At 41.7% G+C, this 18,330-nt stretch overlaps 1 protein-coding gene across 1 annotated transcript in view; it reads left to right on the top strand.

Moving 5' to 3' along the window:
* The first annotated feature begins 575 nt into the window (after positions 1 to 575).
* The window catches only part of MYO9A (myosin IXA), a 154,796-nt gene continuing 137,041 nt past the window's right edge, over positions 576 to 18,330 (top strand). Inside the window, exon 1 of the mRNA XM_035899416.1 lies at positions 576 to 1,486. Within this exon, the coding sequence (XP_035755309.1) occupies positions 644 to 1,486 (843 nt within the window). The 5' untranslated portion in view covers positions 576 to 643. The remainder of the gene's footprint in view (positions 1,487 to 18,330) is intronic.

Here is an 18,330-nt window from a genome sequence, read left to right as displayed (position 1 = left end):
AAAGTCAGGGGGTGTTATCCAAAGTCCCAGTTAGCTGAATGATGCTTTCCCTAAGTTGGCATGAAGTATGCAAACGTGCAAAATGAGGCGCTAACTCTTAAGTAAGTTTTTTGGTAATATTAAGCGGTAAGGCTGTAGCAATTTCTGACATGAGGAGAATGACAGCACTGATTCAGTAGGCTGTCTGGTATGTGGCTCACAAAATATTGATTTTATTCTCTGTAAAATACACTGAAAATTAGAGAGTCTGTTTGAATCTTTGATGCCTCAGAGTCAGGGAAAAACTAGCAAAAGCTTGAGGTGCTGTGGGTAATTGTGTCCGAGTAGAAGGGAGCCTGTGGTGGCTACTGTTTGTGTGTTAAATACCTTTATATTATTGGTGGGTTAAAACTCCGTTCCCTTTTCAGATATTGTTTGGGAATCATCAATTGCTGCCTTAAGCTGATGGCTATCATCACTTGATCACTCCATTGCATCTCATGGTGAACGTCAACCGTTTTTTGGGGATCCCTACCAAGAGAAAATGCCTAACTTGTTTTTGTTTTGCTTTTTTTCTTTTTTTAGTGGTGCTAACATGATGACCTGACACCATACAGGACGCTCCTGACTATGCAGCTCAGGTACTAATGGGAAAGGATCCAATATGAGTGTAAATGATGTTGGAGGAAGACGACGCTTTGAGGATAGTGAGTACACGTTGCACATATACCCCGGGAGCATCGCAGAAGGGACTATCTACTGCCCCATTACCGCCAGAAAAACTTCCACGGCTGCCGAGGTGATTGATTCGCTCATTAATAAACTTCAGCTCGAGAAAACAAAATGTTACGTCCTTGCCGAAGTGAAGGAGTTTGGTGGGGAGGAATGGATCCTCAACCCCACGGACTGCCCTGTCCAGCGCATGATGCTATGGCCTCGCATGGCCCTGGAGAACCGCATCAGCGGCGAGGATTATCGCTTCCTCCTGCGGGAGAAGAACCTGGACGGGTCCATTCACTACGGGAGCCTCCAGTCCTGGCTGCGGGTGACGGAGGAGCGTCGCAGGATGATGGAGCGTGGCTTCCTTCCCCAGCCGCAGCAGAAGGACTACGATGACTTGTGCAGCCTGCCGGACTTGAATGAGAAAACACTCCTGGAAAATCTCAGAAACCGCTTCAAGCAAGAAAAAATCTACACCTACGTAGGCAGCATCCTCATTGTTATTAATCCGTTCAAGTTTCTACCTATTTATAACCCCAAGTATGTCAAGATGTACGATAACCATCAGCTGGGAAAGCTGGAGCCCCATATTTACGCTGTGGCAGACGTGGCTTACCATGCCATGCTTCAGCGGAGGAAGAACCAGTGCATTGTGATTTCAGGAGAGAGCGGGTCGGGAAAGACACAGAGCACCAACTTTCTGATTCATCACCTCACCGCCCTCAGCCAGAAGGGATTTGCCAGCGGAGTAGAACAGATTATTCTTGGAGCTGGACCAGTGCTTGAGGTAAGATGAAAATGGTAGTAGTGTGGAAACTTTTTAATGGTGGAAAAAAACCCAAACCCCAAGTAGTTGGGGTTTTATTATGTCTGGGGTTATCTGCTAAATGCTGTTAATAAAGTCACAACAGCATCAGCAGTAAGAGCAGGTTGTGTTTCTGCCTATAGAATCCTACCTGCCTCAAAAAAAAAAAGGCTTTCTGACAAATTTACTAATGCTGTGTTTTCACTCAAGTGTTTCTCAATACTGGTATATCGTGGTGATTCTTCTGTTTGAAAATGGAAATGAAAAAGCCTTTCTTGAATTATCGGCAGCCTTTCTTTACAATACACTGAAAAGAGAATTCGTTGCACACACTGCATTGGTAGTGGTGTATTTACAGAGTTTCTGTGCGCTCAGTTTCCTTGAGCTGGGGAAGAGATCAAAGGAAACTTTCATGGTCAAAATATTATTTTCTAATCAAGAGTATTTGATTTGGCCGATGCAATTAGTTACTGCATGAGGACTTTTCCTGGGGAGGAAAGGAGATTAGATTAAATGCACCATTAACTTTGCAGATATGAAACACTAAAGAGGGATATGAGCATTCATTAATTAATTTGCCTTCTGTTTGCCCCATAACTCTTTGAAATGGTTTTCCTTGGAATTGCTGGTTTTGCTTGTTAAAGAGTTTTGTTTGTTAAAGCTCGTCTGCACGTGGGGGCACGAGGATCAGCTTCAGTCGTGCCCTTGTTCTTCTTTGAAGCTGTGGTACAGAGGGGTGGCTTGATGGCTGCATTTTCGTCTCTTAAAATAAAAAGCAGCTTCGACTAAAGAATAGTAAAACTTATGTGGTTTGGGGGGATTTGTTTTCTATTTTGAAAGGGGTTTTTGGCAGTTGTAGGCAAAGGTATCTATTCTCTGTGTCTGTGCCCCATTCGTGAGCCTGAGGGCTTGGGTCAGCTTCAACTACCAGCAGAAGAGTGGGAATCAGGGGACGGACCGGTGCTCATGGATGTCTTGGCTAAGGATAAGCTAACAGCTTTGTTTTGCAAAGCCAGCAAGTTTTGGGGTTTTTTTTCACCTGTTTTCACATCAGTTAGAAGGGGCTGAGTAATTTAAGGGCTGAGCTAATTTAATCTGGAGTTAGCAAATGATTAAAGTCATTCGGGATGGGCTTTGCCCTGAAAAACGGCAAAGCTGTGTAACAAACTGAAGGTAAATTAAAAAGGCTTTTTTTTTTTTTCACAGGCTGCATGAAACTGTGTGTTACTTTTTCTGAAGCACGTGGGCAAGCGGACTCCCTGGTTCTTGCGCTCGCCAGTGTTTCTCCTGTTGTTGTGCTAGAGATTATGGAGCTGTTTCTTGCTGGAGTTGATGAGAAAATACCATACCAGGCTCCGCAATTAATTGTTACTGCGGTGACTCAATTAGGTGGCCACATTAACTAAAGAAAATGGATACGAAAACTATTGCCTTCCCCCTCCAGTCCTGTTATTCGTTTGAAACATTTGCATTCTTGTTTGGGTTTTGATATGCTTTTTAATATACCTTGTTGGACCAAGGTCTTCTTTATAGTTCTCTTAAGTAGCGTCAGAGAGAGCATCTCTGCCTGGCTTAGATCTCCAGAGGTGGAGGAGAGATCTCCATGAAAGAGAAGATAGAAGGAAGTTTTGGGAATTTTTTTTTTTTCTTAAATTCTGCTTTTTTGAGCAACAGGTAAAATAGTCCAGTTGCAAAACTGCCTGAGAAGCCCGCTGGTGCAGTCCCTTAAATAAACAAACTGTTCCGCCTACTCGAAAGATTAAATCTTTCCTTTTTCTTTTTTTTCCGTAATACAGACTTAGTCATTGCTTACAATCAAACAAGCTTGTGTCTGGAGGCAAGAAAAAGAGGATGCCCACGAGCTGCCCGTTTCTTCCCTTTTCTTTCTCTGCTTGCTGTTTTATGCTATTGAGAGGATGTAAGCAATTTCAGGATGCTGCAGTTTGAAGATCCCAGATTTATCAGGATCCCTGTTGTTACCCCTGTGTTTCAGGATCTGGTCGCTTGGCTCTTGGACAGAGGGCAGCAGCGCAAAGGCTTTCCTGGCGATGCTGCTTCTTCCCAGGGACCGTTGCGTGTGTTGGGATTAGGTACAGGGAAGGGATGCACTGAGCCTCTGCTTTCCTTTCACAAGATCTGCAACTGTTTTTAAGGGGCTGGGGGAAATATCTGAATCATATCTGTTATTTCTTTTGGTTTTGGAACAGAAGTTTGCATTCGTTTGCTCTGGCAGCTGGACGGCTGCTATTGTGCGAGTTCTCTAGCTGCCTCCAGGTCTCTTGGAGAAAGTGAGGGTAATGCAGAATTTCTGCTGCTCTGCCAGTGCCAGTCCCAAATACTCACAAATCACATGGGCTTAAAGATAAAAATATGCATGCTTCTGCTTTTCCTTCTCTTCTTAAAATTTCCTAAAAAAGGGATCTTCAGAGAAGATCTGTTGTGCAGGGTTCTGTTACCCTGCCATCCATTTGCAGCTTTGACCTTCTGATTCCTTGCATTTCTGGTTGAAATAAGCTTTAATTTCTTGCTACATTTAGGTGCCAAACTCGCGTATGGTTTTTTTTTCCTCTTTTTCTTCATTCTTCTCCCCTCTTCCAGACACCTTCTTGGATGCCCTTGTTTTCCCTCTGCGTAGTTGAAATGGTGTTCAGCTCAGGCTTGTCTTTCGGGAGGCAGTGCCATACCTCTTTATGCTGCGACTTCTGATTTAGGGAACAGAGCACAGCAAACAAGAGTTTTCTCGGACCCGTTAATCTCTTTTTCTTTCCCTGCTTGCAAAGCATTTCTGGTAACACGGGTGTTCGGACCTAACCACCCATTCCTGGGAATGCCTTCGCAGTCGTGCTCACACAGCAGGAGCGGAAGCGAAGCAAAATTAAGGCGATTTATTTATTTATTTTCTTCCCCTGCAGCTTCGCTGTTTTCCTAATTTACCTTTTTTGAATATCCTCAGGCTATTGTTTGGGACTTTTTTTTTTCCTTGCATGAGATTCCTGTGAGCCTTTTCCAAATTGCACTTTTGAGAACGGCTGTCAAGGCAAGCTGTTACTGCTGTCTAAACACAGTAGTGTCATCCAGCAGTTGTGTGTAGCAGCAACTGCAGTTAGAGGTGTGTACTGAGACCAAATGTGTCCTTATAAAGTGGTTTTGACCTAAGTCCTATGGATTTTCTTTTTCCTTTCATGGGGTTTAATAGGTGAGCTTGTTTTGTAGCACTGCTCCTTGGAGTGGTTGCAACATGCCTTTTTTATTTGGTGATAAATAATATTATAAAATGTTTACATATTTATATGTTACTTATTTGTGATAAAAGGTATTACTTAAATACCGCACTTATTTTTCTAATAACAAGGTTCCAATTGGTTTTAAAGGGTGATTTTCTTTAGATTTTTGTATTTTTTCTCATTTTCTTATAAAGCACATTCTTCCCCACAGAAGATTGCTTTTTCAGCAGGGTATCCATAGAACTGAGCTTACCAAAATTCTGCTCTCTGGCTATTTAATTTCAAGTCTGATCTTCTCAAATTCAATTATTTCACTTAGTGACCTGAGAAAGTGTGCCGGTCAGGCAAACGCTTCACCTTTTTTGTTTTTTTGGAGAAGGGACTAGGAGGAGCTTCCTGTAGGCAACATATACAGACCATGAAGTATTTCTACTGCAAAAGCCACAATTCAAGGTTTGCTCTAAAAGAAACCTCCAAATGTCGTTATCACAGGGCTTCCAATTAAGGGTAGTGAGGCACTGGAAGAGGTTGCCTGCAGAAGTTGTGGATGCCCCATCATTGGGAGCATTCAAGGTCAGGTCGGGTGGGTTGAACAACCTGATTTAGTGGGAGATGTCCTTGCCTGTGGCAGAGGGGTTGGACCTAGATGATCTTTAAAGGTGCCTTCCAACCCAAATTCTTCTGTGAGTCAATTAGCTGTCTACTGGAGAACCGCAGTTTAGCCACAGGGCTGTCTTTCCCCATAGGTGGGTACCTTGTTCATGTGAACTTAGGACAGTGTTTTAAGATACATTTTTTTCTAATTGGGTTAGCTAGAAAAATCCAGACGAACTTTATATTAGAAGTCCAGCTTGTTTTCATAGACTTAAACCTTCAGAGGTGGGATGTTGGTGTGCTGCTCCCCAGCTCTCCCTGGGATCATCGCCCCATGCCGGTGCACAATGCAGTACATGAGCATCCTCCTCCGTTCAGTGCAAAGCAAAACATAAACCATGCTTCAGCTTTCCTGGGGAGGTTTGAATGTAAGTTAATTTATTACATCATGTTACTTTTTTTTCTCCCCTAATTCTCAGCAAAAATGCAGAACTAGCAAATTTCTCCCTGGCTCAGATATGCCCAAATGTCCCCAGATAGATATTGCATGAGCCCAGACCTAAAGCAGTCTGCACCAGATCGTTTTATCATCCGTAACTTTCTCAACATCTTGTTTGTCACAAGTAGTACTGCGATGGCAGCTACAAAAACCAGACATGTTTTCTAAGCAGCTGTTTACACGCATCTTCAAATGTTTGACTGTTGGAGGAAAATGTAAGCAGCAGCTAAAAAACACTGGTTTTTATTTTATTGGACTTTGCCGTGGTAATGTGCAGCCTCCTTCCAGCTGAATTCAGCTCTCACAGCAGCAGCTGAAGAGCTGGCCGCTGTTAGGTGCGAGTGCAAACGCTACCGTGCTGCCAAAATTTCAGTTGATGCTGCTGAATGTTTCCAGAGTTAAACAAAGAGCTATTGAGTGGAGTTGGGGAGGGGGGGAGGGAATCAATTAACTGGAAGAATCGAGCATGTCCTGGACTTTCAGTATATTCGACTGGCATTGGACAACACGGAGATGCTAAAGCTAAATGTCCACGCATCCTCCACTGCTGCTCCCAAGCAATTTGGCTGGACGCGTGCAAGACCTGGAGTAATCCCAGGTAGGAGCCAGCTCTGCTGGCAGATCCCACTCCGTTAATTCCTGCAGCACATAGCCAGGATACGGCGATGCTGGTTTTATACAGTGAATTATGGTGCAATTATTTCCCAGCGAGAAAAGGCATTATCAAATCCAACTCATTTGTATTTTTACTTGGAACAGCATTAACAGGAGGTGAACTTTGAGTATATTCACGTATTTTTTTCCTGCTTAGAATGGTGTTAATGGGAGGTAACCAAATTTCATTAAAATGGAGTTTAAAAAAAAATAGATCTGATTTAGTTCATGAGGCTCTGTTTCCAATACACTGATTTTTAAGTCATGAGGTTGTGCCTTATGGCTCTAGAGGATTTATGTCTGAAAAATGAATTTATATGGAGGGAAGAGGCAGACTGCTCGTTACACACTTTTGATCATTTTTAACCTATAATACATACAATGATTATTGATCTCCTCTGTGGTCTGATATTTGGGATAGGTGCTTAAGGCAGCAGCCAGGATTTTTGTCCCCTTGCATTCTTCCCTCCCCAGTGCACAGGAAGGTTAGAGGGAGCAGCATGCAGAGATTATACAGCTGATGCCTAATGTGGGAAGTATTTGTGCAGGCTTCCGCTGGCAGCACTGACACAAAGGAGTCATACAGCAAGGCTCATGCACCAAATGCTTTTCACCAGCACTTTCAAAATGCTGTTATTCTTTAGCTAGGGATATTTTACAGTTTCAGGCTCTGTATCAAATAGTGTCTTGTTCATCTCTTTCTCTGATGCTGAATTATTCAAACTTTTTACTTCAGAGGTTCCCTGCAATCTCCAGATTGGCTGTATCGGTGGCAGAGTTTAATATTATTCATTTTTTTCTTCATTATTTGCTATCTTCAGCAAACATTTTGTCACTGCTAAATCCAGTTTATTAAGCTTAAATGACAGAAGTGGTTATTTCTGACTGTAGGAAAATGGATTCATTGTTAAAGCAGGTTTATGCGAAGCTGCCTTTTCCCCCACCCTTAAGAATTAGCAGCTATTTTGTTTCCAGGAGGGAAACGCTAAATAAAACCTTAGCTTTGAGTGCAGCTCTTGCCTTACAGGGAGCGTTTTATTGAACCTTCATGTGCAAGCATCCCATCTTTTCCCTCCCTCCTCGCCATTTCTTTTTGGGCGAGTTGTTTTGTTTTGCCATTCATTCTGGTTCATGCCCTTCCATTTTTATCCTTTTCTTTAGTTTTCTTTCACTGATCTCTTGGGGTTTCACTTTTTCCTCTATTCTTCTGTATCTAGATATCTCAATTTTACAGATATTTTGCACTTGGAGATCTAGATTTTATAGATATCTGGATCCTCAGATATCTGGATATCTAGACTTTACAGACATTTATCTATTTAGATATCTATATATCTATAAAATATCATCCTGAGCAGGGACCGTGATTCATGCTTGCATGCAACCGTAGTGAACCCAGACGCTGCTCAGCATTATATAGTGTTAGAGAACAACTGACTTTATTAATACAAATTTTTTTTATTTTCCACTGATTTACTGCACCAGCGTATCTGTTATTTGGGTTTGTATTAAGTTGTTGTTTTTTTCTTTAAAAACCTGAATATCAAGGTGCGTATTTTATAAAGTATGAAGGAAGGACCTCTTGCCTGAAAGCTTTTTGTTTCATTTATCACTATATATACTTATCAAATAGTATAATGATGATGTAGAGCTCTGATAAGTAATTTTTTTGATCAAAGATTGTGCTGCTACTGTCCAGTAAGGTTTCCATGAGGACTTAATATCGATCACCAAGGCACAGACTCAGTTATCCCTAATGTGGGTAGTTAATATGGCACTGGAGTTTTCCAGGCACAGAATTAGAAATTAATTTTAGGACCATTTACTTGGGACCCTTTTGACTTTTTTGGGGGGGAACCTGTATCTGATTTTGGGCGCTGGGTGGGTGCCAGATAGGTGCTGCAGCTTGGTCACCCTTGGTGAGGAACAGAAGAGCCTGAGAACAAGGAGCTTTTGTAGGACAAGGACCACACCCAGCTGAGATGGCTTCACTTGACAAATTTTGCCTTTCTAATGGTGTCTTCTGTCCCCATGGCTTTTCCAGGCACAAAACACGAGTGCTCTCCACTAACCGTCTCTGGTGAGTGCGTTTTGTTTCGCTGCCTGAGGAGCAATACCCTCTCTTGTCTGCTCAAAGACAAGGTGATGGTGTCTTATTGAGCTCCAGAAATTCAAACAAATTGTTTCCCAAGGCAGCAAATAAGATTTTCTGAATCTGTCCTCTGTGTCTTCAAATGAGAGAGGCCCTCCCTTCTTATTTATAGCACAGAAATTGTTATTGTCACTTATTTTATACAGTGAAGAGAGGAGAAAATACAATTAGTTATAGATTTTTTTTTTTTTCCTTTTAATATCTCCAGTGATTGATATATATAAACCTAAAGGAAGAGTGTTACTTCTGGAGTCTTTGCACGTGGCTGGCGCTTGCTCCTGCCTCTTCTTTACTTTGTTTTCCTGTATGAGCCTGGACAGGTCTGCAAGCATCATATTTATAAAGGTACTGAAGCACTTAGCTGTCCCAGATGGAAATTAAAGATATGTATCCATGCATGCATTATATATGTGCATATACACCCTATATATTAGCAAGTGGTTCAGCACAACAGGGAGCTGCTGTGTGGAGGGAAGCAGCTGGTGCCAAGCCCGTGTGTGCACCTCCAGGGTCTTACTGCAGATGAGCTCCCATCTGGGCCTGCAGCAGAAGACCTCAGTTGCCTACAACCAGGATTTAGTTTGAATTGTGGCAGTTTTGGAGCATAGAAACTGAAGCGGATTTAGCAAAGGGGTCAAGAGGTTTCCTTTGAAGACCTGCTGAGCCAACTGCAGTGCTGCAGCAAGGCAATGTATATGCTTTATTTCCCCACATGCTTCCTATAGGAAGAAAGAAGTCAGCATGTTCACTGATGACTGCGAGTAGAGCATGAGCATCAGTGTGAATAGTGATCATTGTCTTGGGTTGTGTCAACGAAAATGTCTAAACCCGAGAATTGCTGGGACAAGCGGTATGGACCATCTCTTCTACAGCTTGGAGAAGATTCCATTTGCTTTGTGGTCCCAATGTCTGCCAGATATAAAGAAGCTTAACCAAGTGCCTCCTGCTTTGACCAAATATCTTTGCCAAATTTAGCAGAAATCAATTAAAAATAGTAAGGAAATCTAGCAAAGCAATGGCAGGTAGCTGCTCCAATTTGTTCAGCCTCTCAGGTTAAATATTATAGAGCAATTAAGTTAAAACTCAGCAGAGTGTGTGGCAGAGGGTGATAGAACAATCCTTCCCCAAACCTGTGTTGCACAAGTCTCACTGAAGCTCGTGGCAGCAATTTGGGGTAAGCAAATAAAATCATTGTTTTGCGTGTTTGCGGAAAGGATCTGCTTAACTGCATCAGCCGATTGCAACTCGCTTTTATTTGCTTAATTAAGATGGATGAGGGATAAATGTTGTGCCAGACAGTTGAGCCTTTGGCTTTGTCACAGTGATTGGGGATTTGGACTTTTACAGGCAAAGGCTGCGATAGAGAAGATGAAAGGACAAGCAGAATCTCAAGAGTTACTATTGAGTGTAGAACAGCAGAGGCATTTTGCAGATCATTTATTTTAGGACACAGAAAGCATTTTTAAATAAAAAAAACCCGTCCATTTTGCATCAGTGCAAGCAACAAATTAAGGAAGCTTTCTGTCCCTGGGATGGTTGGTGCCCCATGTGCATTGCTGCTCGCTCCCATGAAGCTTCGCAGCATGCCACTTGCTTTTTGGCCTGCACCTGCATGGCTCTACCATGTACTGCTAACCCAGCAAGGATTTTCATAATAAGGCATCTCATGCTTAAGTGAAAGTTTCTGGTAGGTCTTAACAACACGATTGATTAAAATGAACAGTGCCTATGTTATATAGCTGCTGTCCGCCTATGCTGGTGCTGGTCAGCCATGGGAAAGCCTTCAGGGTGCGAAATAAAGAATTTCATCTTCCTTGTTGTAAAAGCAGAGTGTTTTTAAAATTATATATTTTCATTTTCAAGAGTCCTAGCCCTACCAATGCCCATAAGTAAAGCCAGAATAGAGGAAAAGATGGCACAATGTTGTTTAAGAATCAAAATAATTCATTTTAGTACAGTGCAAGACAAATCGGGATGGTTGGCCCTCATGAAAAAACATTATTTATAATCATGAAAGCAAACTGTGTCAGTTATTTCCATTATAAAAGGTATCAGGAAACCATATAATCCACTATAGGAGAAGTAGGATCCGAGTAATTGTGATTATTTTTGATTTTAAGCATTACTGGATATATTGAATACTTTTGCATTTACCAAGATGGTTAATTTAATGCGGACCAGTTCACACTGTTATGAGCAGACTAGGTAGCAGGGTGTAATATAGCAGTTTCCAAGCAGTTCCTATGAAAATAATTAAAGAAATGCTAATGCTACATGCTAAGAAAATACATATTTCGAGGGGGAAAGAAAATAAATAATTTTTAAAAGGACCTTTTCAGAGTAAGAAACTGTTCAAAACCTGCCCCTTCCCCTCATTTCCACTGTCAGGAAAGTGAGGTTTTGAAGGAGGAGAGCACAGGTCTCAAAAAAAGCTGGGCACGAGGCTGACTTTTTTTAATTAAAAAAAGGAGGAAAAAAAGAAAAAGAAAGGGAAATAAAAGTTCAGCAATTTCTAGCCATAATGCAATTTAAAAAAAAAAAAAATCTTAATTTTTTTGCCAGCGTTTTTCAGATCTGTAATATCCTTATCTTTGACAGGAGGAATAAGAACAGAGAAACAGGATTCCAATGCAGCAACTTTGTGGTAGGGATCAAAGATTGACTGATTGTCCCAAAATAGGCAGATTTACTTACGGTTTTTAATCAGGAGAAAAATCTTGGACAAGGAACCATGTGAGGGATGCCAAAGGAGAATGAAAGCATGTGGATAAAAATGCTCACGTCCAAGATACGGGCAAAACATTACAACTTTAATCTGCTTTCTCATCTGGGAGATTGGAAATTTTGGTGAGAAATGGCAGGTTTGGGGAGCAAAGGTTTGGCAGGGCGAGGTGGGAGCTGTATCCCAAATCTTCGATGCTCAAGTGCTTTCCAAAGCAGAGCAGATCTAATCTCTCCGGACTTGAGTGAAGCATCTGACGTACTTGGAGAAGAAACAAAAAAGAAAAAGAAGGAAAAAAAAAAAAACCCCAAACCCCCAACCAACTGGATTTTGATAACTTGAAATCTTTTTTTGAAGAATTACTGTTTTCTCTGAATTTGGAAAAGCTGAAATACATGCTGGGAGATGTAAGGGGTCGCACGGAGTCTCTCCTGGGGGAAAGTGTGGGGTTCAGGTAAGGTTTTCTTCTTATAACTTATGAATGTCCCTGGGAAATTGAATTATCCTTTCATTACGAAATCTGGAGAATTGTCCTAAAGAGTAGAAAATTCCGTGGTGTTTCTTTTTCATTTGTGAAATACAGGTGGAGTGGGATGCATCTGATGGAGCCAGGGAAGATTTGGGGTTGCCTCCTTAAACTGACCTTTTCTTACAAGGCTTATATCTACTTCTCCATCGAAAAGAAGCTTTGCAAGCTTTAGAAATACAGTTTTTCAGTTTAACTTAAGGCTCTGAAAAATGTGAAGTTGGAAGTACTGGAGTTTATTTCTTTATTGCTTAGGCTACAGCTGCAGAACCAGCGGTGCTTGCAGGAATGTATTTGAATTATCAGGCTGAACTCTGTATTTCTGGGCCAGAGTTCTCTTGGTATTTGGAGGCCTCTGGGATAGAGGTAACCTTGCCAGCAGTCATAAATTTGAGCCAGGCTTTTTTACCTTAGTCAGGAAATTCATGTTTGAGCTTTATTTAAGCTGGGATTCACAGTGATCTAATCCCAGCACGCTGCCAAACCCAACCTGTAATTTCTTTTTTTTTTTTTTCTTCATTTTTGGCCTTTTTTTGCTCCTTTTTTGTTTTAGCTTTGGCATTTCAGGTTGCTCCCATCCCTCTCCATTGCATTTTTTCTCCTGGAGCTGTTAATCAGAAGTGGATGAATGCACGCAATCACCCTGCAAAAAAGCCTCTCTGCAAAGTGCAGGCACGGCAATGGCAGCAGCAAGCGGAGGAACGGCCATAACTGCCAGCACCGCTTTGCCACGTGCGCAGGGCAGAGCTCGTCTGCTACCTGGCGGGATGTGCTTTCTGGGGGCAAAAATATCATGAGAAAATACTTCTAATTTCTCCAAATAGCAGCTAGATGAAAGCATGTGGTGGTGTTGTATTGGGAGATTGTGTGTGTGTGCACATGCAGATCTGCATTGCAGGTGTCATAAAAGTCAAAAATAATGTATGTATATATAAAATAATATCTACTATCATAGTATAGGTAAGATTAATATAATAACATACGCACACACACAAATCTGCATTGCAGGTATCACATAGAAGCCCAAAGTAATATAGATCTCTAACGTGAGTTCTGTAACAATAAGATGATGATAATAATATAATAGCATGTGGTGGTGTTTTGCAAGCTTTGGGAGATTATGTGTGTGCACGTGTGTATATATATATGCACACACACACGAATCTGCATTGCAAGTGCCATATAGAAGTCCAAAATAATATATATAAAATATCTGCTATAGCAATATTTATAATAGAAATACAATAGAAATAATATATATGCACACACAAATCTGTGTTGCAGGTGTCATATAGAAGCCCCAAAATAATTAATCAAGTAAAACCCCGCTTTGTTCTCTGGGTCGTGGCTTGGAGTGAAATTTAGCATCCTCCTTGTAAAAAGCATTATTTTAACTTAATTCTTAAGCCTCAGAAGAACGCATGCAATAATATGGGTAAACCCTTTTTGTTACAGAAAAACACGTCTGTGATGGGTACTTAAAATATTTTGGAGAGTAGTTAGCTATGGAAATTTGTCCAATATCTTAATTATTGCATCTGTTAATGAAAAGGCGAGGTTATTTATTGCTTGTTGGGTACAAGTGGGCCTGTCGAAGAACTGGAGATGCTACTCAGCACGCAGGTGTATAACTGGGAGTTGAAAAGGATGTCAAAGCTAACTTCAAATTGTATGTATTAAGCCAGTTTTAGAGGAATTTAAGTGAATCCCCCAAAATAGTAGCTCGTCGGCACTGGGATGGTGATCAATAATTCCCAGCGTGGTCCTCGGAGCAGGGCTGTCGGTGTCTGGGTTACTAATATACAGCCCTGGTTTGGGCAGTGATTTTTCTGTAGCAAATAGAGCACGACAAGGCTCATACTCCCGTGTGCTTCTCTCTTTCTGCAAATTCAAGCAAAGAGTAACCTGCTCCTGCATCCTCTCTTTAATTGTCACCGTGCGTTTGCTTTAAATCAGAATACTCTATTGCCAGAAGCTTTAGATGAGTGTTAAATGGGGAAAAAAAATAACTTGGAGAGAGCAAAGACCTTCAAAGACCCTTTCCTTGCTTGTGAAGTGTGCCTAAAAATTCAACAACGTAGGTCATCTGCCGTTCCAGTTGCCCATGCACATGACCAGTCGGTTCTTAAATCTCCCAATTTACTCGTACTCCCTGTTTTCACATCATGTAGCTGCTTAAAATGGTAAATAAGTCCAGTCCTGCTCCTCCGCTTGTGCTGGAAATGGTATAAGCAAGGATGCACATTTAATTTTGCCAGCGATACACACAGCAATACTTCCTAAATGGCCTTGTGTGCATCTATACAACCTCCTTTTCTAATATTCTCAGAGCGGGTATTCTCATCCAAGAGCGGGTAAGCCTGGATTAATCCTGGGTTTGGGCTGCTTTAGGAGGGATTACAAATGGTAATACTGGCATTAATGCTGCAAGATGAGAGCAAAGCTTTCCGAAGTGCTTATGCAGCACGAAGAAACTTTGCTGAAGCCTTCTGTCTTGCCTTCTGCTTTCTACTTGGGGCTGTGAAAGAGAAAACTGTGGTTTCTAGAATTACATCACAATTATAATATTTGTAATAATAGAGATGCAACATAAATAGCCTTATGGCAGAAGGGAAATATATGGGTAATGAATGGGTGCGACCTCCCTGTTGCTGTCTTGGTTTTTCTTTCTGGCTTGTGCAGCCGTTCCTTCTCTATGACATCTGGTTTTCATCTGCTACAGGAAAGCCAAATAATTTCAATAAAACTGGGAGAAAACATAACGCTTTTAAAAAAAACCCCAACATATTGATGTTTGCCTGGTTTTCAAGTAGGGTTCTTAATTAAATTTATCAGCCTGGGTTATTGACAAAGTGGATGCTGACTTGGGTGCGTGAGTAAATGCATCATCTGATGGACAACGCAATTACAGCTTAATGAGGTCAGAGCACCATGTTTTTCCTTACAAGGGTCTGAAATTATAAATAATATGAGTTGAGGTTGCTCTGACTTTTGGTGTATCCCCCAGCTGAGCGCTGAAGCACGGAGGCGATGCCGCTGCTTAGAACAGCCTTGCTTTGGTGGGACTGGCTGCGTTCGCTCATGGGTTAAGCACATAGAAATATCTGCATTGTGTTAGCCTGCAATAAAGGTGCATTTCTTAAACTGTAAAATAGTAGATATATTGATATCAAATAAATATATAATAAACACACGAGATATATTAATAGAAAATATATAACAGATATAAGATATATATATAAATACAAAATAAATAGGATATACATGAAATATATAAGCATGAAATCAAGTATATTACTTTCTTTATATCTGTCCTTCTAAGTCTGATCAAGGTTGTCATTTAGACCAATTTTAAAGTTTAGAGGTAGTGTGGGTCAGTGTCTGCTTAATCTCTATCACATTAAGCAGTCCCCCTTGACTAAGTTTTTAAATTGCACTTTATTGATCGTTGGGCTTTTAAAGAAGTCCATAAGCTCTTAGCCAGGGCTTGGTGGCGTGCAAATGGAGTATTTTTCTTGCTATGAGCAGTATTGATCCGAGTGGTTGGGTACTAGAGGAATATTTAGCAATTTTTTTTTTCCATTTAGGACACAAAACTTGCGGATCATTAGATCGTCTGCTCCTGCCCTTGCTGGTTTTTTTTTGTTGCTGTGAAAGCTTTGTTAAGACATAACTATGAGTAAGCAAAATATTTCTGGTTTTTCATATTAATCGCATCTGTTTGGCAAGAGAAACGTAGATGGGAGAAGAAGCTTTTTGAATAACTAGGTCCATCTTACCTGCTAGCTTAAGGCCAAAAGGATCTGTGCAAGCAAATATTGACATCTATAGGAGCCCTAGGTTTGCATTTTGCCTTCAGTGGATGTAATTTTTTGAATTGCTTTATGGTTATCATGTTGAATGATCATAAGCGCTAATTTTTCCAAAGACTTTCACTTATGTTTCTAGCTTTCAACTGGAAATTCAAAAATAGGGTTGAACTTACTATTAAGGAAAATGGAAAATAGGTTTGAGCTTAATATGAAGTTTTTATACTTTGAGAGAAAACGCTGCATTCCCATTCATTTGACTTAATTCAAACCACATTTGATTGGACTTCACCCTAGAGTGCCAGATCCACACTTCCTTTTGCTTAGGAGCAAAACTTCTTCAGACAAGGATGCGTGACTGTGGTAGGCCATTTGCAGTTGCTGGAAGTGTTTTCAAAAGAAATTATGGAGGTGTTTTATTTTTCGGTCCTGTGCTATTCCTCGCCGTTGAATCAGCTCAGTTTAATTTTGCACATCTTGCTGTGGACTGGTGCCAGGGATGTGGTTAAGAGGATGTGGAAGGTGAACAGTTTAGTGAATCGGTATTTAAACATGTGGATAATTCAACGTGGAGATTTTCCTACCTCTTTCTACCTGTTACGTTAGTTACGATGCATTTGTTTTCTCAAGAAAGAGAATTGCTGGAAGAATTGCAAATGGAGTAATAATCCCAAACCCCCTTATACCATAAGTTTTTAGGCTGGCTCTGGATCTTGATCCAGTTGGGAATAGTGTCTCCCATGTATTTATGCCACACGTCCCAGGGAGTCGCTGAGTATAGATGGGAACCTCTTAAGGTGATACTGATGCTCATCGTTGCTTATCTTCAAGCTGTGATTTTGGAGCTCCTTAGGACCAATTCCATCTTTTTTTTTTTCCCCTTTTTTGTACAGTCCCTGATGTTGTGCGATTTTTTTTTTTTTTCCCCCATGCCTTGTTTCAGTTTCCACTTGGCTTTTTAATTATCGTAGCGATTTTAGACTAGGCAGCTGATGAATTTTTAGCAGCTCCCATCTGCCTGGATGTCATCCAAGGGGAGAGACAGGGAAGAGAGAGCAGAAAAAAGGAGAGATGACCAGGGTAATAGCCTCACGTATCGGATGCCAGAGGCTGGGTGACCAAAGCCTTCTTGCTGAAATCCGGCCAGCACGATGTAGGACAATTGTGCTGCTGTTCTCTTTGGGACTTATAAACAAGAGGATGAGGCTCAGCAAGAGAAAGAAAGGTTTCTTTCTGTATTTTTGCTTTTTGTCACTTTTTTAGCTTCCTTTTCTATCCCTCTTCCTCCTCCCGAACATCAGGCAGAGCTATTTAGAGAAGAAAAGCTATTTTCACATGGGTTTATTTTTTTTAACGTAGTATTTTACTTGCTGATTGAAGTCAATAAAGAAAAAAGACATTTAATACTCTCTTCTTAAAGATGCAAACAAAAACCCCTCCTTAGCTACCACTAATGGTATTTTTGTTTGGGGTTTTATAAAGCTGCTTTGGGTGAGTGAGCAGAAGCATTGTCCCCATCTTTCCCGTTCAGGATAAATAGATGTGCTCTAGCAATTTCTGCTTATATCCTGCATGCATCTTTTTATGCAAAAAGGAAACAGAAGCAGCTGAAAAAAATAATAAATTCACATCATCCTAAATACAACCAGGTGGCTGGGCTCCTTGCTTGAACCACACTTTCAGTGGTGCATTCTTTATTATTTAAGGGAGATATCTTTCACCTCTATCCTCATAAAATCTTTCCAAATTTCTCCAAGCAATACATGCTGAGACATTCTGACTGGACTACAACTGCTTGAGCAGTCATCTCCTTGCTGTTTTCATAAGGTTCAGATTTAAGGCAGGTCCTGCTTGACCAACCTGTTCTCCTTCTATGACCAAGTGACCCACCCACTGGATGAGGGACAGGCCGTGGATGGTGTCTACCTGGACTTTAGCAAAGCCTTTGACACTGTCTCCCACAGCATCTCTAGAGAAGCCAGCAGCTCATGGCTTAGGCAAGCTCTTCACTGGATAAAAAACTGGTTGGATGGCCAAGCCCAGAGAGTTGTGGTGAATGGGGTTAAATCCAGTTGGTGGCCAGTCATGAGTGGTGTCCCCCCAGGGCTCAGCACCGGACCCAGTTGTGTTTAACATCTTAATCAGTGATCTGGACGAGGGGATCGAGGGCACCCTCAGTCAGTTTGCAGATGATACCAAATTGAGTGGGAGCATTGATCTGCTGGAGGGGAGGGGGGCTCTGCAGAGGGACCTGGCCAGGCTGGATCCATGGGCCCAGGCCAATTGGGTGAGGTTCAACAAGGCCAAGGGCCAGGTCCTGCACTGGGGTCATAACAACCCCACGCAACGCTACAGGTGAGGGGAAGAGTGGCTGGGAAGCTGCCCATTGGAAAAGGACCTGGGGGTGTTGGTCGACAGGCAGCTGAGTATAAGCCATCAGCGTGCCCAGGTGGCCAAGAGGCCCAATGGCATCCTGGCTTGTATCAGGACTGGTGTGGCCAGCAGGAGCAGGGCAGTGACTGTGCCCCTGTCCTGGGCACTGGTGAGGCCACCCCTCGAATACTGGGTTGAGGGTTGGGCCCCTGACTCCCAGAAGGACATGGAGGGGCTGGAGCATGTCCAGAGAAGGGCAAGGAAGGTGGGGAG

This window comes from Egretta garzetta, unplaced genomic scaffold, assembly GCF_000687185.1.
Source record: "Egretta garzetta isolate BGI_Z169 unplaced genomic scaffold, ASM68718v1 scaffold287, whole genome shotgun sequence".
Classification (NCBI taxonomy): domain Eukaryota; kingdom Metazoa; phylum Chordata; class Aves; order Pelecaniformes; family Ardeidae; genus Egretta; species Egretta garzetta.
The sequence above is the reverse complement of the archived record's forward strand: the minus strand, read 5'-3'. Positions and strand labels throughout refer to the sequence as shown.